Source organism: Lemur catta, chromosome 1, assembly GCF_020740605.2.
Source record: "Lemur catta isolate mLemCat1 chromosome 1, mLemCat1.pri, whole genome shotgun sequence".
Lineage (NCBI taxonomy): Eukaryota > Metazoa > Chordata > Mammalia > Primates > Lemuridae > Lemur > Lemur catta.
In genome coordinates this window covers 125,120,891-125,144,346 of record NC_059128.1, presented here as the reverse complement: position 1 = coordinate 125,144,346, position 23,456 = coordinate 125,120,891, and the positions used below count along the sequence as shown (strand labels likewise).

Genomic DNA, 23,456 nt, shown 5'->3' with positions numbered 1-23,456 from the left:
GGAATGAAGCTTATGGAACACACGGATTTGCTCCGCAAGGCACCCCCAGCCTTCTTGTGCCTGGTCACCCCGCACAGCACCTCAGCGCTATGCTTAGGGGCCATTTTAAACAGCAAGATCACCAGCCCCAAACAAAACTCTGAAACACATGGCACCAAACGGACTGCCAAACGGACTGCCAAACGGACAAGCTGTTCACAGTAGGACCGCTGAAACAAAAAGGCGGAGTGTCACTTCTGCTGACCTCAGCTGGGAACATGGGCGTTGGGCGACTCAAAATTTTTCACTGCTCTGCACATGTCCAAGAATAATGGTGAAAGTGACATATTAATTTGGGGGGCTACATATGATTCGTCGATACAGAGGCTGCAAATAATGAGGAATGGCTGCATTTTAATTGTCCTTTAAGAAACTACAGTCTAGCGAGGGAGATAAAGAGACGATTATATCTATCGAAGATGCTGCAATAGATGTGTGCATCCATGTGAAGACAGAGAGAAGACCCTGGTTTACTCACAGATCACGGACACTCTTCTTCCTTTATGCACTTTGCAACTGTAAGCCTTTGCCCATGCCATCTCCGTATTTTGCTATTAATATAATAATCTGTCACTTAAGGTCTGTAACAGAACCTGATCCACAAACCTTCTGGCTCCCTCCTCCTTTAATCCTCTTGTAAATTTTGTTCTCCCCTTTCCTGGCACTCATGCCACACTGCTTTGCCCGTGGCCATGTGTGTTTGCTTCTTATCTCCCCAACTACCATGTAATTTCCTTGACAGCTGGAATCAGACACTGCCCGCCACTCCCGAGGCCACGCCACCACACGGGCGAATACTGGTTACACGGATCTGAAACCAGACTGTCTTTGCTTACTTCTTTTTCAATGAATCAAAAATCTCTCCCAATGCAAATATATTGTTTTTCAAACCTCATACTTGCCAAATAAGTGTTCAGATTCTAAATCTAAGAAGTAAAGTTTTCATCTGAAGCTGTCTCTGAGTTGAAAGTGTATGTTCACAGAATTATTTTACAACTTTATTGCTTTCTGTATACACAGCAATGGACTGAGAGGTAGTATTAATTTACACCACTGTCCATTTCCAGTGGGTCTGCCCCCTTTTGTGTAGCCCTTTAATTTGATTAGAATCTTGCTCTGAAATCATTTCCAGCAAGGATGGCAGCTCTTCCCATTTTTACATCAACAGAATTTTACATTAATTTCTTAACATTATAAAAATAAAACTGAATTATATGTTTTCAAATTCTTGAACTTTCTCATGGAAATTAAACTGCCTCGCTGGCAGAATAACATCTTTCAGCTCTAGAAAGATGCATTTATATTCATATTCTGGCTATTAAAAAATAAACAAACCAAAAGATGCAACTGCTTACTATGTGTCTCCATCCTTGTATTAACATTTTCCAGGGTTGTTATGAAGTCTGGCTGGCTTGTCTGCCCACTGAGGCCACATACATGAACAAATGTGAACAATCTGTGCCCATATTGTGGGCATGGGAAAGGCTGTAGGGTTTCTTTCTGGCAATACCAATATATCTATTTTGAAACCATAATTTTGCATGTTTTCTAAAAATTTCACAGTATCTGCTGAAAATTACACTGATAAATAGTATTGTATGACAATGGCCCAAACTAACTGTGGTTAGCCTAAAAGAACATGACGTTCTTAAACCACACAACATTAAAAGATGTAACTGCAATGTATAGGTTTGGAAACCAAGTTGGCAACTCAGTAAAAAGGGAAACATAAATGTATGTCAGAATGAAAATGATCATCCCTGGGAAAAGAATTTTGCTTTTTTAAAAAAATCCTTGGCTGGATGCGGTGGCTCATGCCTGTAATCCTAGCACTTTGGGAGGCTGAGGTAGGAGGATCACTTGAGGCCAGGAGTTGAAGACCAGCCTGAGCAAGAGCGAGACCCCATATCTACAAAAAATATTTAATAGAAAAATTAGCCAGTTGGGGTGTCCTGTAGTCCCAGCAACTCAGGAGGCTGAGGCAGAAGGATCGCTGGAGCCCAGGAGTTTGAGGTTGCAGTGAGCTATGATGATACCACTGCACTCTAGCTAGGGTGACAGAGAGACAGAGACTCTGTCTGGAAAAAAAAAAAATTCTTGAAGTTATGTTTCTGTCTCTATGTATTGTTCTAAAGAGGCTATGAAAAACCAAATTTGGAGATGAGATATGAATGTCACAGCCTCTGGAAAGGTATGTCAAGAATTCCTTGGCCTTGGAAAAGCAAGCAGATAATCTGTCCTTTTATAGTTGGTATAAGCAACATGATTAGAAAGACTCTAGAAACTTTTTGTCAGAAAAATGATTCATTCCTATAGTAAATATTAAGTGAGAGCTTATCACATGCCAGGTATTGCAACACATCAAGAGACACAAAATGTCCAATTGTCCAACTTTTAGCAATGCCAGGTTTGGTTATTTAATTATGCTGGTGAGCACCAGATCTCTCCATTGTGAAGATGTTTTTTTCTCTTCTCATTGAATAACAATCTGTGGGGTCACACTTGTCACCCTGAGAAGGTCTTATCCCAATAACCTTTCCCTACTTTACAGTTTTAGCATTCGTTAATTATCCTTGCCTAAAAGAATCCTAACGGGATAAATGTTTAATCCTTTCCCTTTAATGACCAAATTGTGGTCACCTCCTCCATAAACAAAGGAGATTTTTCCTCTTTCTCTCTTTTTAATTCTTCCAAGCATTTAAAATTTTCTGTAATTAAATCTATCAATTATTTCCTCTATGATTTTGATCTTTATCTTATGCTTAGAATAGCCATCCACACTCCAAGATAATAAAACTGCAATATATCTTTTGGCTTCTTACACAGTACTTTGTTTATACTTAAATCTTTTAACTACCTGAATTTTCTATAGGAAGGAAAGAAGGATACAGTTTTTTTTCTTCATGTACACTCTGCAATTACATCATAAATTTTAATAGGTAGTTATATATTAATAGCTATAGCTATAGATATTTAATACATTGCTGGTTTCTCTATTGTATTCCAGTGATCTGTCCATATCTGCACCATTGTCTGTTTGTTTTCAATTGTATATGTATGAGCTCTGACTGAAATGATCCACTAAATGTATACCTTTTAATTATATACAATAATTTTGTGTCTTCTGATCAAGAGGCACTTACATAATTTGACTAGGATTATGTACTATTTTAAAGTGTTTATAATTGGATTCAAAAGAAGGGAAATTCTGCAACCAGAGACATGAAAACCACATCTATATCTATATATAGATCTCAAATAAAAATGCTAGAATTGAGAGCTATAGTAGCAGAAATGAAGACTTCATTAGATGAGCTTAACAGCAAACTGGACACAGTGAAGAAAATGATCTGTAAATTTAAAGATAATAGTCTATGGCCATACCACCCTGAACATGCCCAATCTCTTCTGATTTCAGAAACTAAGCAAGGTTGAGCCTGGTTAGCACTTGGATGGGAGATAATAAAAGGTAACCAAATTGAAAAATAAAAAGAAAAAATGATAATAAAAGAAAGAAAAACCAAAGTCTAATGTCTATGGAATATTATCAAATGAAACAACACATGTGTAATTGGAGTATCAGAAAGACTATAAAGAGAGAATGGGACCAAAGAATATCTGTCAAGGCAATAACTGAGATTGTTCTAAAATGGTGAAAGACATTAATCCATAGGTCCAAGAAGCTCATGGAACCCTAAACAGGATAAATGCAAAGAAGACCACAGCTACATACATGATAATCAAACTGCTAAAGCCAAAGGTAAAGAGCACATCTTAAAAGCAGCCAAAGAAAAAAGATACATCATGCCTTAGTCCCTATGGGTTACAATAACAGAATGCATTGACTAGGTGACTTGTAAACAACAAACATTTATTTCTTACAGTTCTGGAGGCTGCAAAGTCAAAGATAAAGGCACTGGCAGATTCAGTATCTAGTGAGAGCCTGGCTGCCTGGTTCATAGTCTTCTCACTATAACCTCACATGGTAGAAGGGGCAAGGGAGCTCTCTGGGGTCTCTTGTATAATAAAAAGGCACTAAAGAGCTCCACTCTCCTGAAGGTCCCATTTCCAAATTATCTCACATTCTGGATTAAGTTTCAACATATGAATTTTGGGAGAACACAAACATTCACATTAGATATGGGGAATTATGACACAAATGAATGATGACTTCTCACAAGAAACAATGAGGGCAAGAAGACAATAGAATGGCATTTATAAAATGCTAGAAGAAAAATAGCTATCAACCTATACTTCTATATCCAGTGAAAATATACTTCAATAATAATAACCCCTTCTCCATGCCCCAGGGAGAGAGATGGAAGATTGGTTACATGTAGGAAGACTGATCAAATAAGAAAGTATAGAAGTCAGTTTCTCATTGTCAATGAAGAGAATTATAAATACAGTTGACCCTTGAACAACATGGGTTTGACCTGCATAGGTCCATTTATATGTGGATTTTCTTCTCCCTCTGCCAACTCTGATACAGCAAGACTGATCCTTCCTCTTTCTCCTTCTCAGCCTACTCAATGTGAAGACGATGAGGATGAAGACCTTTATGCTGATCCACTTCCACTTAATAAATAGTGAATATATTTTCTATTCTTTATGATTTTCTCAATAACATTTTCTTTTCTCTAGCTAACTTTATTGTAAGAATACAGTATGTAATACATATGACATACAAAATATGTGTTAATTGACTGTTTATATTATTGGCAAGGCTTCCAGTCAACAGTAAGCTATTAGTAGTTAAGTTTTCTGAGGAGTCAAAAGTTATACACAGATTTTTGACTGCACAAGGGGTTGGTGCCCCTAAACTCTGTGTTGTTCAAAGTTCAACTGTACAGAGAGAAAACTAGAAATAAACAAATCTACAACCATGATTGAAAATTTTTACAATTTCTCAAGAATTGATAAAATAAATTTAAAAAAATGGTAAAGATAGAAAAGACTGAACAACACATTTAACCAACTTTACTTAATCAACATTTTAAAAACATTACACAACTTCAGCAGAATACACATTGTTCTCCCCAATGAAAATGGAATATTTACAAAAACAGACCATATGACTGAGTCATAAAGCCAAATATGAAGGAACTGAAATCAAAGAGAATATAATCTCTGATTTTATGGTTTTAAACTAAAATTAATACCAATATGGGATCTGAAAAATTCCCAAAGTTTTGGAAATTAAGCAACACTTGTAAATAATCCCTGAGTCCAAGATAAATCATGGGAAAATAGGAAATATTTTTAATTAAATAAAAATTAAAACATAACTTCATGGTGCTAAACAATGCTTAGAGGAAAATGTATGGCTTTAAATAATTATATAAGAAAAAAATTGACCTATGACACCAATGATCACAGGTTTTACCTTAAAAAGTTAGAAAAAGAAGCACAATTTAAACACAAAATAAATACAATAAATATAACAAAAAATAAAGTCAGAAATTGATGAAATAGAGAATGGACAAAAATAGAGAAAATAAAGTCAAAAGTAGTTCTTTCAAAAGATGAATATAATTGATAAGCTATTAGAGAAAGGGTTGACAAATTTTTCTGTAAAGGGCCAGATATTTTAGGCTTTGTAGGTAACATATGATCTCTGTTGCATAGTCTTTGTTTTGTTTTTGTTTTGTAAAACCATTTAAACTGTAAAAACCATTTTTAGTTCACAGGTTATTTTTAAAAATGGGCCATGGACCTCCCAAAAGAGACTGATGAGGAGAGATAGAGAGATACAGAGAGATAAGAAAAAGAGAGGGAGAGAGAGAGAATTGCCATCATTGTAGAACCTACAAATGATAAAAGAATGATAAAACAGAGAATGCAAGGATGTTGTAATTTTATGCTACTAAATTAAGCTTAAATAAATGAACATATTTCTTAAGAAACACAAATCATGAAAACTGAGCCAAGAAGAAATAGAAAACTTACATAGTGCCATAACTATTAAAGAAATTGAATTTGTAATTTTTAAAACTAAATAAACAAAAACAGAAACCTGTTTCACAAAGAAAACTCAGATGGTTTTCCTAGTGAATTCTATCAAATACTTAAGTTAGAAATCATTCTACACAAAATCTATCAGAAAATAAAGAGAAAAAACAATTTATCACCTTGTTTTATGAGGCCTACATAACCCTGATACTAAAACTTGGCAAAGATATTACAAGAAAAGAAAACAATAAACCAATATATTTCATGAACATAGGCACAAAATACCAGCAAACTGAATGCAAGAATACATGAAAAGAGGAACGCAACATGATCAGGGTGATTTTATCCAAGAAATGGAAGGTTGGCTCAAACTTCCAAAACCAATTGAAGTAATTCACCTTATTAAAACAGAACAAAAGAAACATCATCTCATCATCTCAATAGATGAAGAAAAAGCATTTTATAAAATTCAAAACCCATTTATGATTTTTTTTTAAAAAAAAACCTCTCAGCAAACTAGGAATAGATAAAGGGCATCTGGAAAATCCCTACCACTAGCATCACACTGGCAAAGAATTGAATGTGTTCTCCCTAAGATCAGATATAGCACAAAGACATCTGCACTCACTTCGTAGTGAAAGAGGTCCTGGCCTGCTTAATAAAGCAACAAAAAGAAATAAAAGATATAAAGATCGGGGGGAAAGTAAACTGTCATTATTTGCAGATTACATAATTCTATATGTAGAAATCCCTATGGTATCTACAAAAAAATTATTAGAAAAAACAAAGTTATCAAGGTTGCAAAAATACGTAAATATATATATGAATATACAAAGGCATATGCGAAAATCAATTATATATCTATAACTTGCAACAATCAACTGGAAAAAGAATTAAAAATAATTACCAATTGCAATAGCAGAAATAGATAACTGAAAAACTATGAAGCAAAATGTGCAAGACTCTACATTGACAACTACAAAATATTGCTGAGAGAAATTAAAGACCCAAATAAATGGAGATACATACCATCTTAATGGATTGGCAATCTCAATATCATTGCAATTTCCGTTTTCCTTAAGTTGATCTGTAGATTCCTAACAATATTTATTAAAATCCTATATAGCCTTTAAAAAGATTTAGATAAGATGATTTAAAATTTATATAAAATGAGTATCACCTAGAGCAACCCAAAGTATCTCAAAAAGAGGATTCACACTACTTATTACAAAGCTACAGTATAGTAACCAAGATAGTGTAGTATTGGCATATGGATAGAAAAATAGATCAATGTCAAAAGGAATTCAGAAATCAACCTACTAATTTACAGTCAACTGAATTTCAACCAAGGTAGAAAGTTAATCAGACAGGAAATAGTGTTTTTCAATAAATGATCCTGGAACAATTGGATATTGTATGAAAAAAATTAACTTTGACCTCCTTTCACTCCATTCTTAAAAACTAGTTTGATCACAGGACATAAAACTCACTAGCCATAAAAGAAAAATTGATAAATTGAACTAAAAGTTTCTGCTCAAAAGGCAGCCTTATTGTTTATTGAGAAAAAAATATTTTACAGTACGTATATCTAATAATGGATACATATCCAGAGTATGTAACGGACTTCTTCAAATCAACCAAAAAGGCAAACAATCCAATTAAAAATGGGCAAAACACTTGAACAGACCAGAAAAGAATATATAAAATACACAAGAGCAATAAAGACATGAAAAGTTATGCCACGTCATTAGTTACCAGGGAAATGAAAGTGAAATCTATGATGATGTACCATTTCATCCTATTTAAATGACTAAATCTTCAAAAAGACTCACAACACTAAATGCCGGCACTAGGTGGGAGTGTAAAATTGTATAATCATGTTGGTGTACAATTTGGAAGTTTCTAATAAAGTTCAACATGTAGCCTATGACCCAGAAATTCCACTCCAAAAATACGCAAAACTCATCTATAGTGATGTAAATAAAAAAGTGGTTGTGTAGAGTGGTATGAAAACTGATTAGAACATAGCATGAGTAAACTTTTCAGGGTGAATGAAATGTTCTATAATTACTTTTGGCTGGTGGTTACATGGCTGTGTACAATTGGGAAAACTCATCAAACTAAACAATTAAGTGTAAAAACAACTCATAATTTTGAACAAAAAAGTCAGACAAAAACGAGCACCATGCTTCCATTTGGATGGAAGTAAATACAAATAGAAATGAAACTAAACTGTAGTTTCCAAGGATGCATTCTCAAGTGTAAAGTTTATGGAAACAAAGCAAGATCCCAATTACCATAAAAGGCAAGAAAGGAGCTATCCCCAGAGTAAAGAGAGGTGGCATTGAGTGGGCTGTGATCAGAGCAGCCAAGGGGATTTAGAGCAATGACAATATTCTATTTCTTGGCTTGGGTGGCAGTTATGTAAGTCTTCCCCTTCCAGTAATTTACTGATATGTTCATTTACATTATGCATCTTCTTTTGTATTGTTATACCATATTTCACAAATTTAAAATTTTAAAAATTGTTATTTCATTATGAACACACGTATGTGAGACATAAAAGGTGGAGAAATAAAATCCACATAATCCTCAAATAAAAAAATTCCTAGAGTTTGTTTTAAAATGAGAACACTAAAATTCAGAAGATTAAATGATTCACTTAATTTCTTTTCATTTAGCATTTTTTTTTGTATCTCAGATCTTTATGTTTTTAAAACTATACAGAGGAAAAGTAAATAAAAAAGAAAATATGAAACGAAAGAAAATCTTCTCATTGATACAAACATATGAAGCATATATTCTATTTCATGTCTTGCATAAGCCCTACAAGGTCACAAAGACTGGTTCTGTGGCAAAAGAAATATCTGGGCAGCCACAAGGAGATTAAATCTCTTCTGTATACAAACAAGCATAGATTTACTTTTTTCCCCCTTTTTAAAAAGAACAAATAAACCCAATGTAAAAATTGGAAAAAAAAATCTATGTAAATGCAACGTAATTATGTTTCAACCACAGAAGAGAGGAAATATAGAGTTACAGATTCCATGGTGAGTTTTAATTCTATCCTGGTGCCTATGTTTTATAAAAGAATCTTTCATTACATGATCACATAACACTGGACCATGTAACAATCGGTTCAACAAATGTTTACTTTACAATGTGTGGAAGGAAAATATTTTATAAGATAAATTGTAGGAAATTAGCATATTATTTAGGTAAATTGTTAGGTAAAATTTCTTTAGAATCCTGGGCATTTATAAACTATTAGTAGAAATAGCTTTTTCTTGATTATCTTCTGAAGAACATGAAATTTAACTCTTTTATAAGCTGATCTTTGAATTTTAAGGTTATTTTGAAGTAATGGAAAACTTAAAGCATTAGAATCTCAGTATGTTTTGAATCCTATACGCCAAGCATTTGTATTAAAAAAAAAAAACCAGTAAATACTGAGTAAATCAAGAAGATTCATGAGGTCAAATAAATTTTTTTTAAAAATAGCCCTTATCGCTCTGAAGTTTGCTGGGATCCCTGACACCTCATATATCAGAAATTTTACTTTTTTAAAAAAAGAAGAAAAATTATTTATTCTGCCATTTCTGTATAAGCTACATTTCAGATTAACCACATAGTTAGTGATCAACTCTGAGATAAACCTAGCAAAATTGTTAGGTTATAAAGATAAAGAAAAAAATCCTCATTGCCCCGCAGGCAAAAAGATCAAATATTAATAACTTACAAAGACAAAATAATTAATTATACAAGCATCAGACTTTTCAAAAAAATGTTATGAAGCAAGGCAATAAAGGTGGCATTTTTAAAAAAAATTCAATGAAAGAAAGTGGGAACCAAGAACTTTATATCTAGCAAGCCTGTCCTCTGAGTATTTATAGAAAAATAGTTTTAACATATAAAAACTTAGAGAATTCTGTACCCATGAACCCTTCTTAAAAATTCTACTAGAAGATGAGCTCCAACTAGAAGATGACTGTAAAACTTCAGCAAATTAGATCACATTTGCATAGATTACACAAGCAAATATACATGTAATTGTTGATCTGAGTTTAAAATAAAGGCAGGGTCGATGATGGAAGAATAGTGTTTGAATGTTATATATAGCAAAACAGAAATAATGCACCTTTTAAATGGGAGGAAAAGGAAGAGGGAAAGAGAATAATAGAATGAGTCCATTGATCACCGTACAGGTAATAGGTGGGAGTTAAAAGAAACCAATAAAAACTGAGAAACTAAATAGTGAATGATTAAATAAGAAGGAGAATGAGGGCATTAGAAAAAAATTATAGGTACAAAGATAATCTCACTAGAACAAAAATGCAAACCTTTCTAAACAAGAGTGACAAATTAAAAAGCAACAAATTAAAGAACAAAGACTACAAATCTTATAGCAAAATGTGAATCATTATAAAATATTGCGACATTTTCAAACCAGACATATTAGTCATATCAGTAGGCATGAATGGGTTTATCTTATTAAAACAAAAACTATTTTAATCTACTCACAAAGCAACAACCATCTATATACTGTATTCAAGGGCACATCTAAAAAAAAGATTCAGAAAGACTGAAAATAAAGGGGTAGACCAAGATACACCAAGCAAATGGACATAATAAGAAAGCAGGGGTAAATAAAGTTTTGTAAATAAAGTTTTAATGGACTATAGTCACACTCATTCATTTATATATTGTCTTTGGCTGCATTTGTGCTTAATTAATGGAATTAAGAAAAAATTCCATTAAACTCCTGGGCTGACAGGGAAATAAAAAATGAAATTAAGGAATGTCTAAAAACAAGTGATGACGATAATGAAAGCACTACATATCACAATCTACAGGGTACATTTAAGGCAGTGTCAAAGGAAAATTCATAGCACAAACTACATTTATTATTTTGTAAAAGAATAAAAATAATCAGTAAATACCTACAAAAGAAAGCAAAAAGGAAGTAATAAAGATAAAATCAGAAATTTATGAGTAGAGAATAAAAGAACAGTATACCCAATTAATTAAACTGTCTTCAAAAGAATGAAATCGTGCCTTTTGCAGCAACATGAACGGAACTGGAACCCATTACCTTAAGTGAAACAACTCAGACGTAGAAAGACAAATAGCGCATGTTCTCACTTATAAGTGGAGCCAAATAATGTGCACAGGTATAAGCAGAGTGTGGAATGATGGACAATGGAGACTCGGAGAGGTAGGGGGTGGATGATGGATGTTACTTGGTGGGTACGATGTATGATGCTTCAGTGACGGATGCTCTGAAGGCCCCGACTTCACCACAATGCAATATAATGTACCAAAATTGCACTTGTACACCATGAACATATACAAATAAAAAATAAATGGGAAAAACATAAAATAAAATAAACTTTTTTCAGAAAAAATCAAAATACAGAAACTATTCTGCTAACTCGATCAGGAGAAAACTGGGAGAAAGCTAGCTCATATATACAAAAATTAAAAATAACAAGGAAAAATAATCACTGAAAGAGACAAAATTTAAAAATCATAAGAGACTACTTTGCAGGCCACTATTCAAATAAATTTGAAAACTTAAATGAAATTGATAATTTCCTAAGAAAATGAAGATTGCCAAAATTGACCCCATTAGAAGACATAAATAGACCAGTTTCCGTAGAAGAACCAGAGAAAACTATTAAAGAACTAACTAAAAAAAAAAAAAGTAGGTTGACACGATTACAAAGGAGACCTCTACAACCTTCAAAGCCCAGATAGTCCCATTGCTCAATAAATTATTTCAGAGTATAGAAAACTTCCTGATTCCTTTTGTGAAGTAAATATACCATTGATACCTAGATTTGATAAAGACAGAAGAAAAGAGAAAACAGAAAAACTACAAAGCAATATCACTAATGAATATCATTACAAAAAATACTAAATAAATTATTAGCAAACAGAGTCCTACACCACATTAAGAAAATAATATATCATGACCATGTGAGACTTATTCCAGGAATGCAAGGTTAGTTCAATATTTGGAAATGCATTAACATCATTCACCATGTTAATAGAAAAAAGGGAAAAAAATCATAATGAAACAGATGGAGCATAGGATAGTCTACACAAATGCTCAAAAAGCCTGACAAAATTTAACACCTATTCCTCATAAGAACATTTTAAAAATAGAAATTGAGAGATATTTTTTAATAAAAAATATAAAATATGTATACTTTAGACCTAAAGCCATTATTTTACTTCATAGGGAGACACTGGAGGCATTTCCACTGAAATCAGGAACAAGGCAAAAAGGCTCACTATTTTCACTACTGTTCAACATTGTACTAGGGAATTAGCTAATGAAATTAGATGAGAGGAATCAATTTAAAGAAAAAGAATTTGTGAAGGAGTAAAAATTTCTCTAGAATACCCAAGAGCAGAGTTCATCAAATTTTTCTATTAAGAGCTAGATGCTAAGTCTTTTAGTCTTTCTGGGTCATTTGCTCTCTGTTGCAACCACTCAACTCTGCCACTGTGGCACAAATGCAGCCAAGGACAATATAGAAATGAATGAGTGTGACGATGCTCCATTAAAACTTTATTTACAAAAACAAGATATGGCCCATGTGCCATAGTTAGTCAAACATTGCCCTGGAAAATTAACCATAAAATGAACTCAATGAGAAAATTACATAAGGTAGAAGGATATAGAACTGACATACAGAATTCAATGGTGTTTATGAAAACAAATCAGCTGAAGGCATAATGATAAGGGAAAAAATATTTACACCATCAACAAAGATTAAAAACTTAGGAATAAAATGAGCAAAAATGAACAAAATCCACAGGAGGAAAACTTTAAAATACTCTTCAAAGTCAAAAAAACCAGACTTGAACCATGGAAGGGTTCTGTAATTTTACTATGGTTATGTAAGATGTTAAGACTAAGCGAAGCTGGGTGAAGGGTACATGGGAACTCCATTCTCGGTACTCTGTGTTTTTACAACTTTTCTGCAAGTCTAATGTTATTTCAAAGTAAAAGTTAAATTTTTTTTTTTTTAGAATAAAGATCCTGAGGTGTGGAAAGTAAATCATATTGCTATGGTTTTTAGCTTAAATATTTTGGGTTGTTTAAAATTTTATAGCATTTTATTAGAAAATTATGTTCCCCAAAACATAAGTGTTTATGGTTTTTTGCAGTGTTGGTGTGATTTTTTTATACTTGAAGGCCAAATTACCTCCAGATGAATTCTGTACCTATCAAATAGACATGAGACGTCAACAAGAAAGGAAAATTCAGCACTCATAAATCTACTTTTTCATGAACTTAATATTCCAGGATACTTACTGTCCCATTTTAGATCCTAGGGAGGGGTATAATTAAAATGAAATAAATTATTTTGAATCTTTAAAAGCAGTCGTCTGCAGTCCTGAAAAAGTCTATAGAGCTTTACAAAACCATTGGTTTCATAAAAATCATGTTTAATTCAATAGCCAAACTACTATTATTAAGATGATACTTTTTATTTTTACTAAGACATACACACACAAAGGAAGAGAGTTGCTATGCATTCTACTGCACAAAGTCACACTGTGCTAAGAGTTTATATATTTATCCTGATATGTGACCTAAGTTTTAGCCACAGCCACAGCCAAATCACTAAAACATAAAGCTGCTAGTCATTAAAACAAGTTCCTAACCCATGAATTATATAAGATTTACCTAGGGGAAAGGTATTTGTCATTTCCTTACTGTCTAACTAAAAACTCAAAGATGCAATAAATCCTACAAACCTTACAATAATAGCTGTGTCTGAAATATGATGCCAAGAGTAATGATGTTTGGATTCTTACCAAACTCCAAATACTGTTTTCTGAAACTGCCTTAGTGTGTTTATCAAAACACCGCTGGGAAAACCACACTCAAAAGCACAGAAGGATTCACCAACCTCCTTCTTGCACAAAAGACAGTTTAGTCCTTATCTTACAAGGCCTTGCTATGGAATTTAATACATTTGACCTTTTTCTCGCCTTTAAGTATTCTTCTCTTTGCTTTTTCAATAAGTCGCTCTTCTAGTTCCCATCACAACTCTCTGGCTGATTCTTCTCAGGTGTATATTTTTTAGGTACCTTAAAAGACTGGGTTCAACAGGCATCTGTTTCTGTCCTCTTTTCACTCTGCTTTCTCTTCCTCACAGCTTAAACCACGCTCGAGGTCTGTGCAACCGTAACTGAACTCACCGTTCGTTCCCTGCACAATCGCTGGGTGTGTGCCCAGAGCCTGGTACTGGGTTAGGCATTGGGGGTATACTGATGGACAAACTCACTCTGTTCCTCCCCTTGTGAAGTTCGGTCACCGGCTCTCCAGCTGCGCTCCCTGCATCACTAAGTGGTACCATTATCTAGCTAGTTACCCAAGCTGAATTCCATCCATGACTCCTTCCTCTTCTTTATAACTCGTGTTCATTCACTTGGTCCTAACCATTCTCTTCTCTCATAGCTTTTTTTTTTGAGACAGAGTTTCACTCCATTGCCCCGGGTAGAGTGCACTGGCTTCATCATCATAGCTCACTGCAACCTCAAAATCCTGGGCTCAAGGGATCCTCCTGTCTCAGCCTCCCAAGTAGCTGGGACTATAGGCTACCCCCCCCACTGCACACCCAGCTAATTTTTTCTATTTTTGGTAGAGACAAGGTCTCATTCTTGCTCAGTCTGGTCTTGAGCTCCTGAGCTCAAGCGATCCTCCCGCCTCGGCCTCCCAGAGTGCTAGGATTACAGGCGTGAGCCACCGCATCCAGCCTTCTCATATTGCATTAGATTCCACAGGCCTGGTATAAGCCACCTTCACCTATGCTCTATAGTGATCCCCTAACAGGGTTTCCAGTCTCAATTCATGCCTGAAACCCTTCAATGAGTCTCTGTTGACTTCAGAACAAAATCCAAATTTATTAGCGTGGCACACAAAGGCCTGAATTCATTGCCTATTTACATGTCTACACCACACCCTCAAAGCTCCCTGATTGCAGGTGAGAGTTTAAGGCTAATTATTCACCATTTAGGGCCCCCTTGTTTCAATTTATGGCAAATTAAATGCCATGATTAACTTAATATAAGAGAAACACATGGAATTAAGGGACAAAGTCCTCATGTACAGATGAGTACAGATACTATACAATCTGACTTTCATTTTCTATTTATATATTATCTTATTAACTTGCTATTAATTGATGCTTAGTGCTATATCAACAATACTAGCCAATGCTTTTCCAGCACTTACGATGTGTCAAGTACTTTACATTCACTTAATCATTACAACAACCCAATGATATGGGTACCATACTAGCCCCATTTTATGTATATGGTCCAAGGTACCAAGTTGTTTACTAATTTGCCAAAAGAAAAATAGTTCTGAGACTGGCATTGCAGGCAATGTTTCCAGAATCCATACACTGAACCCATACACACTCTTCACGTGAACAAAATTGTGCAAGGTGTTAAACAAGAACTTTGATTTTGTAAAGATGGTATATATTCATCATGCTACACAGAAGTAAAAAATGACCCCAAATCCTACCATGCTGAAATAACAATTATTAATGGCTGATGTAAATTATGGATATCTCTTTATGCTTACAGGTAAATAGAAGGAATGAAGGATGGGTAGGTAAGACAGAGAGATAAATGGATAGATAGATGATAGATAAAAATGTTTTGTGCCATATCGGTTGACGTATTTATGTGAAAGATGACAAAATTTTCATCTTGGCACACTTAGCCATCCACCCTGATTTTGTTTTTATTTTTGTCAGTTGAATTATTACATTATCATTATCAATATCTGTAAGATTAAGATGATTCTCCCTAACGATAATTCCTCCATTGTTTGGTCTTAGTTTAATATTTAAATGAATTCAATGGTCTCCAGTGGTACCTTTTAGTCATAGTTTTGCTGTAATTTCAAAATTATTTTGACTAATTTGTTGATTGGGTTTTTATCAAGCAGTTTTTTTCAAGGACAGGTAGTGAGTACTGTATTCACTAATGTCTTAAATGCTTAAGAAAGTGCTATTGGCTTCATATTTGAAGGGTAACTTGGCTAGTATGAAATTCTTGGGCAGTATTTTCTCTCTCTCAGAATGTTTTAATCAATGTCTTTTGATATTAAAAGAAGCTGCTGAGAAGTTTCCAGCCAATCTGTCCTCATGGTTTGTTCCTTTTGTCTGGATGCATCTATTTTTTTCCTTTATTTCTAAAATGCAACTTTATCAGGATATGTGTTGCTGTTGGCCATTCTGTACCCATATTACTAGAGTCTTTTGGGGTCTTTTTGACCTATGGAGTCACCAGAAAGTTTTCTTCTGTTTTTTCTTTAATTAAGATCGTGTTCCATTGGTTCCAGCCTTTTCTTGAGGAATACCAACTACATTTATGCTAGATCTCTTTGAGTTCCACATTTATCAATTTTTCTATTATCATTTTTGTATATTTTTTCAATTTATTTTGTATTTCTACATACCACATTCCTGACTGTGTTTTCAGTTGTGTATGTTATATTTCTTTTGCATCTATCCAGGCTTTTAGTTTAATAATTTTTCCATTTCTTTTCTGAGCTCTAACCACTTGCTTTTTTAAACTATTTAGGTTTAAAACTATTTAGATTGTCTTTGAAAGTCTTTTGTAAAACTTTCTATAATTTTGGGGGCTACTTCATTAGGAAAGAATATATTATTTTAATAGCCTTGTGACTGTGGGGATGCTATTTGTCTGACTTTATCTTGCTTTAGCTTGCTTTTGTGAAAAATTACCTCAAACACAATCCCACGACAATCTGCAATTCCTTTTGCCCTGGGAACACATCCCCATTCGGTTTTGAGCATTCAAACAGTCAACCTGGTTCACTCCAAATCTCTAAAAGTTTAGTTTCGCTGTGTCACAATCTGGCAATCATTGCCTCTAGTACCCTTCTCACTCCAAAGTGTCCCCAGCCGACAAAGTAAAATGACATGTCCATATGACTCTTCCTTAGGCTCCACTGCTCCTGATGTTTTATAACGCAACACTGGATCTCTGATGGTAAAACCCACTTCTTCTGGGGCCCATTCCTTCCCCCAATCTCTGCTCTCTATGAACAAAAATATGCTGACTATTCTTCAAATGACCAGTCATGACATTTATTTGGGGGGAATCTTGAGATGGGAAGAGGTGTGTGTTAGCTTTCAGCAGATCACTTACAGGTCAATAATTTGAGCATTTGTAGTGTGCTTTACAGTCTAGGGTTTGGAGTTGTGGCCATTTCCTTGTTTGGTTGAATATAATTTTTTTCTACTTTTGCTCTCTTTTTTATAGTTTTCAAACCATTAACCAGCAGCCACATCTTTCATCAAATTCCACAAACTAGTTTTGGTGCATTTATGAATAAATGCTTATTTTACTGTCATCTCATCAGCTACTCTACTGTGTTTAAATTATCCCTTCACTAGTCCGTCCCCCCAGCTTAATCATATCCTTGGGGCCTGTGTTTTATCAATGAATTCTTTTTTCATTTCCATTTAGTCCTTTCAAAACTTGATTGATTATGTAAGAGCCAGAGTAAGAAAAGAGTAGAGCTGTTTTCTCTGGCCATCTCTTGAATGGATACAACTGAAAAGTCAATAAAAATAATACTTTATTTAAAAATAGTTGTATTTTCAGTAACCACTTCCCACCCAGTCACTCTCTTTCAAATACACTGCTTTCTTCATAGCATTTCATACTACCTGGAATCATTTTATTTGTTTGTTGATTGAACATATAGTCTGTGTTCCATACACACAATACTGTGTAAGTTCTAAAAGAGTAGGAATTTTGTTTGGGGTACCACTGTAAATCCAGGGCCTAGCACAAAAGATGCTCAATAAATATTTGTTTAATGGATAGAGGAATAAACGATAAGAATGTCACTCCACACAATTAACCCTTGCAAGTAAAAGATGAAGGCAGAGAAGTAGAAGCTTGAATACCAAGCTAAGCAATTCAGGTTTGGTTTTTAAACCATTGAGAAGTCACTGAAGGTTCTCTGGGCCAAGGAAATATCAGATGTGCGATTTAGGAAAATAATTTCAATGCTGCACAGGAAGGTATTAAAATGGAAGAAGGAGACTAGAGGTGATGCTACATAGGACCCATTTCAATAGTTCAGGTAAAAGATGACAGAACCCAACTGAGTAGTTGGTGGCCAAGTAGATCTGAGTAAGCAAAAAATAAAGAGGAACCAAAGATCAAAAGAAATACACAAAGCCACTTCTGACAAGTGTTTATCAGGTCCTAAAGAATACCATGTGTGTTTCAAAAAGATAAATACATTAGAAAATTGTTTTTGAGGTCTAGCCAATATTCTTCCCTTAAAGTTATCATGTGTGCAACTTGTATTCCCTAGTTTCTGAAACCCCCAAGACTAAGGGGCCAATAACCAAATCAAAAGAAGCCTTTGGAGGCATTAGCACTTGTGTACGAGATATGTGGTTAGATGAAGGTACACACACCACATACACACACACACACACACACACACACATCCCGTGGGTTCAGTTTCTCTGGCGAACCCTAATATAGCAACTTTAACCCGTTTGGATTCCTCCCTATTTGATGTATATAAAATCTTGCTATTGTTCTTAAATTATGCCACATGTAAGCCTTTTCCTCCAAATTAGACAATAAATTGCTCAACAGACAAGATCATAGCTAAAAATCCTTTGTCTCTTCCCCTCATCAGTTCATAGCTCTTTTCAGGTACTCAAAATACATTTGCTGAGTTGGCGAGAAACAAGGATACTGAGAATGCTACCTAGAACCACCTAGAACCCTGGTTAGACCAAGAGAGAGATAATCCTTCCCTAGCAGGCAGAGAAAAAATTTTGTTGACTGAATTAAGGTTTCCACATGGGAAACTGATTACTGGGTATTGTAAATCCTCCCAATGTGCCCAGTTTTAGCTCTGTAAGTTATTATTTGGTAACCTTGTTATTATTTATATGATAACACATTTTGTTTTTTTCATCATTTGTACACATCGATTCTAAGCGATGACACTGTTCTGTGCTTCCCCAAGTGTCCCCCCGACACGCCCACATAAAGTCTCTCCATCTCAAGGGCCACTTACGCCATACTTTCTGGGTCCACTGCACAAGCACCCACGGCTTTTGTGACATTGACAAGAAGAGCTTGGTTTATCCCGACGAGGAGGTTCACCAGGGGCTGAATGCCGCCGCACCTCCGCACGATGACTCGGTTCTTGTACTCCTGGCAGCATTCCCCCAAGGCCCCGACCACATTCACCAGCACTTCTTCAGGCTGGTCGGTTAAAAGTCCCACCAAGGTTTCAATGGCTTTGTATTCTCGAAACCTAATTCACAGAGAGAGAGAAATGGGGGTGGGGGAACAGTATTGCTTTTAGTATAAAGTTAGCTGATAATATTAATAACAATAGCTAAAACTTACTAAATGCCAACTATCTGCTCATTTAGTCCTTACAACAACCCTATGATGCAGATACTATTTAACCCCCATTATTGAACTGCTGGTCTGATGCTTGGTAGATAGCAGAGTTGTCATCCACACCCACCCTCTGCTCCAGACCTGTGCCCTTGACCACTATGCTGTACAGCCTCTAAGACAACTAGGGCTTTCTCCAAATCTGCACACCTATGATTCACTCTGGTAAGGGTTTTTCCGCCATCTTAGAGAGACTATTTTACATGAACAAAGTATTCTATTTACTTCTATTTTACTTTATTTATTTTTAGAGATGAGGTCTTGCTGTGTTTTCCCAGGCTGGTCTCAAACTCCTGGCCTCATGAGATCCTCCCACTCAGCCTCCCAAGCAGCTGGGACTACAGGTATGCACCACCACACCTGGCTTATAAAGTACTCTGAATGTTTTATGAAAATGAATTATATATATTTTTGCTTTTAAACACATCAAACATGACTTTGTTATACCTATTTGGGTTTACTAAGTCTCTCAAAATAAGCAGTAGCTTGGGCCCCTTGGATAAAAATCTGTCATCCTCAGATATCTCTGGTATTAACCATTAATATATTTTAGCATCTCTCTTGTCATGCAATTTCAGTCTATAACACACATACACACATATATATATCAAGAGGAAGTGTGCTACATAAAGGTAAATATTTGAGAATGACTTGCTGTATAGAACATTTTTTCCCATTTCTAATAAATTTCAGCAGTATTTTCAAGTACCATGATGTGGCTGAATTAATATAAAAGTTTAATTAACTGAGGTTACTTTTAATCTAGCCATGACTTCACTACACATTCTTTATTAAGTAAACTTATTTTGTGTTAAATAGGAGATGTGAATTTCTTGTTGAAGGAAACCATCAGATGAAGACAATTCTGATGCCTCAGAATGCCCATCACTAAGAGTGTGAACTGTAAAAATATATAAAGAGAGAGATTTGAAAATTAAATCAAATGACCATAAAGTTTACAAATACTTTAAAATAAAATTCAATGAAATAATCACATTTGAAAATGACTACTCTCTAAGAGTAATTCTTTAGCTGACATTTAGCTGATTCATCTTGTTTATATTTAAGGAAAGGAAAAAGAATGAAATCACTTCCATCTCTAAAGATCAGGTGGGAAAGGCACCCCCTTGCCCAGGAGATGTCAGAGATATTCATAATATAAATGGCTGCCCATATGCAAAATAGCCTGTTTGCACAGAAAGACCATGTCAGTGGCCTCTTAGTCCTACTAAGGCACAGAAAGTCATTGCCAGGTGGTGGGGTGGGCAGAGAGGTCTTTCATTTCTAAGAATCCCTTCATTCTGCCAACTTCACCCAGAATGTGCATCTACAACTAACATTAGAATTGAGCTACCATTTGATCCAGCAGTCCCACTACTGGGATTTCCTTTTACCCAAAGGAAAAAAAGACATTCTATAAAAAAGACATCTGCACTTCATGTTTATACCAGCACAATTCACAATTGCAAAGATGTGGAAATAACCCAAGTGCCCATCAATACATGAGTGGATTAATAAGATGTGATATATGTATACCATGCACTACTACTGAGCCATAAAAAAAATGGAGAATTAATATCTCTTGTATTACCCTGGATGGAACTGGAAACCATTCTTCTAAGTGAGGTATCACAAGAATAGAAAAACAAACACCACACGTACTCACCATTAAATTGGAACTAATCGATCAACACCTATGTGCACATATGGAAATAACATTCATTGGAGGGGGTAGGAGAGGATGGGTAAATTCATATCTAACAGGTACAACGTACACTATCTGGGGGATGGGCACACTTTGACTCAAATGGTACAAAAGCAATTTATGTAACCAAAATGTTTGTACCCCCATAATATTCTGAAAAAAAAAAAAGCAAAAAAAATCGACTATTATAATAGCATTAAATTATGAGACTATGTCTGGATGGCCACATTTTTATTACACAATATTGAGTGCCTTCTCTTACTTGGTCACGTTCTCTTTGCTGATGGAACATTTCCATATAGCCCCAGTGACAGCAGCTAAGCGTTCTTTATTGTCAGTGTTATTGAGCAGGCTGGCCAGGGGTTTAAGTCCTCCGTGCAGTCTAACCAGGTCCCGGGTTTCCTCATCTTCAGCACACTGCACAAAAACCAAATCAGAGACTGTCAGTGATCGAGACGCATCAAGCTTTCAGTGATTGCTAAAGTGGCTGCCATTCTAGCAGCTCTGCAACGTCCAAGAGTATCATTTTCTGAAGGTGCCTCCAAGTAACATATAATTCTTCTCTTACTGGCAGCTGTCTGACAGTATGTCTCTCCCCTTAGGTGGTTTTGGGAAAGAAGAGCAGTTTCTATGTACTCAACAATTTTCCCAAGCCAGTTCTGGGGTAGCCTGGGCTTCCACTGAGGCAGAGACAGAGATCAGCAAGAAATCTAGAATGCCACATGCCTGGATGGGGGGTTTCTGCACAATGCAACCCAGAGTGTTGGACAAATGTGCTAGAGAGATGAGTGACAGGGACTTGGTCAGATCTTCAATGACCCTGAAATCTAGAGATGAAGAATTTCCCCAACAGAGTTTCTACGCCCAGAGCAATGGGTTATATCAAAAGCACCTGACATTTTATTCAAAACATGTTTCTCCATGTTTGTGTCATCCTGTGAAAATATTTTCTGCATAGATGTTCCCACTTGAGCATTCTTCTCAGGTCATAGAGCCAATAGATGATAAATTTTGTGTAGATTTGGCTATGATCCCAAACTACAGTTGTTTTCTGATGCCATGTGATACAGGTACGTGTCCTGCATCATCCGTGAGGACCACTGGAAGAAATTGTCATTGCAATGTGCCATATGGGCACCTGCCATGTTGATCTTCAGAGTGTGGTTTTCAATTATGTTTCAGTGGCAACTTTTAAAAATTAGTCACTATTTCCAAGCCACTCATACAAGGCACAGATACAAATCAAGGCGGTATAGCATTGCTATGGGCTGAACTGTGTATCTTCAAAACTCATATACTGAAGTCCTAACTTGAAGGACTTTAGAATGTGACTGTATTTGGAGACAGGGTCTGTAAAGAGGTCATTGAGGCTAACTGAGGCCATTGGGGTGAGCCCTAACCCAACAGGACTGCTGCTCTTGTTAGAAGAGACTAGAACACTGAAATACATAGAGGAAAGACCATCTGAAGACACAGGAAGACAGCCGTCTGTAAGCCAAAGAGAGACGCCTCAGAGAGACCAACCAACCGTGATCTTGAACTTCTAGCCTCCGGGACTGGAGGAAATAAATTTCCTATTGTTGAAGCCACATAGTCTGTGGCACTTTGCCATGACAGTCCTGGCAGCCAAATGCAATCCTGTGCTGAAATGAGACCCTCCTCTGACTCTATCTTTTCAGTGCGCTCAGTTTGCACACCCTGCATGCACGCTCCTGGGAATCTACTCTGGTTAGGCAGGAGCTGGTGCAGTCAGTAACCGCCATACACTAATTTGCCAACCCATTTTTCTCTCTTTACCATTCTAATCTGTTTCCTGATATAGTATGAAATTCATAATATACAAAAGTGGATGAAGATTAATATAAGTAAACTAATAAAAAGATAAAACAGGAACATTCACACACACTCATTCATCCATCTTGTCTTGACAGATACATTTCCTAAGAGCATTGTGTTTGAATAGGACATGGGGGGGGACCAAGTACTTATTTAGCTATTAATATTTTACACTGAGTAAATTGTTTCAGGAGACAGAGATATATGTGTCTTCTAGAAATGTAAATAATCACACAGGTGGATGCAGGTTTCCCTTATATACGCAAGTCTCTGTCATTCTTGCAAGCCAGCACGTCTCAGACCTATGTGTGCATGACAATCCACTGGGGGACTTGTTAGAGATGCAGACCCCAGAGTCCCAGCCCGGGGAGGAGACCACGTGTTTGGAAACACTTCCATAAACCACACAGGAAAG

General features: G+C 35.6%; 1 protein-coding gene across 2 annotated transcripts in view; it reads right to left on the bottom strand.

The window, feature by feature from the left end:
• The window catches only part of ODAD2 (outer dynein arm docking complex subunit 2), a 137,769-nt gene that overhangs the window by 69,068 nt on the left and 45,245 nt on the right, over window positions 1–23,456 (bottom strand). For both annotated transcript variants that reach the window (XM_045533179.1, XM_045533170.1), the window contains 2 exons: window positions 21,468–21,622; window positions 19,109–19,351 (listed from right to left, as the gene is read on the bottom strand). In XM_045533179.1, the coding sequence (XP_045389135.1) occupies window positions 19,109–19,351; window positions 21,468–21,622 (398 nt within the window). The remainder of the gene's footprint in view (window positions 1–19,108; window positions 19,352–21,467; window positions 21,623–23,456) is intronic.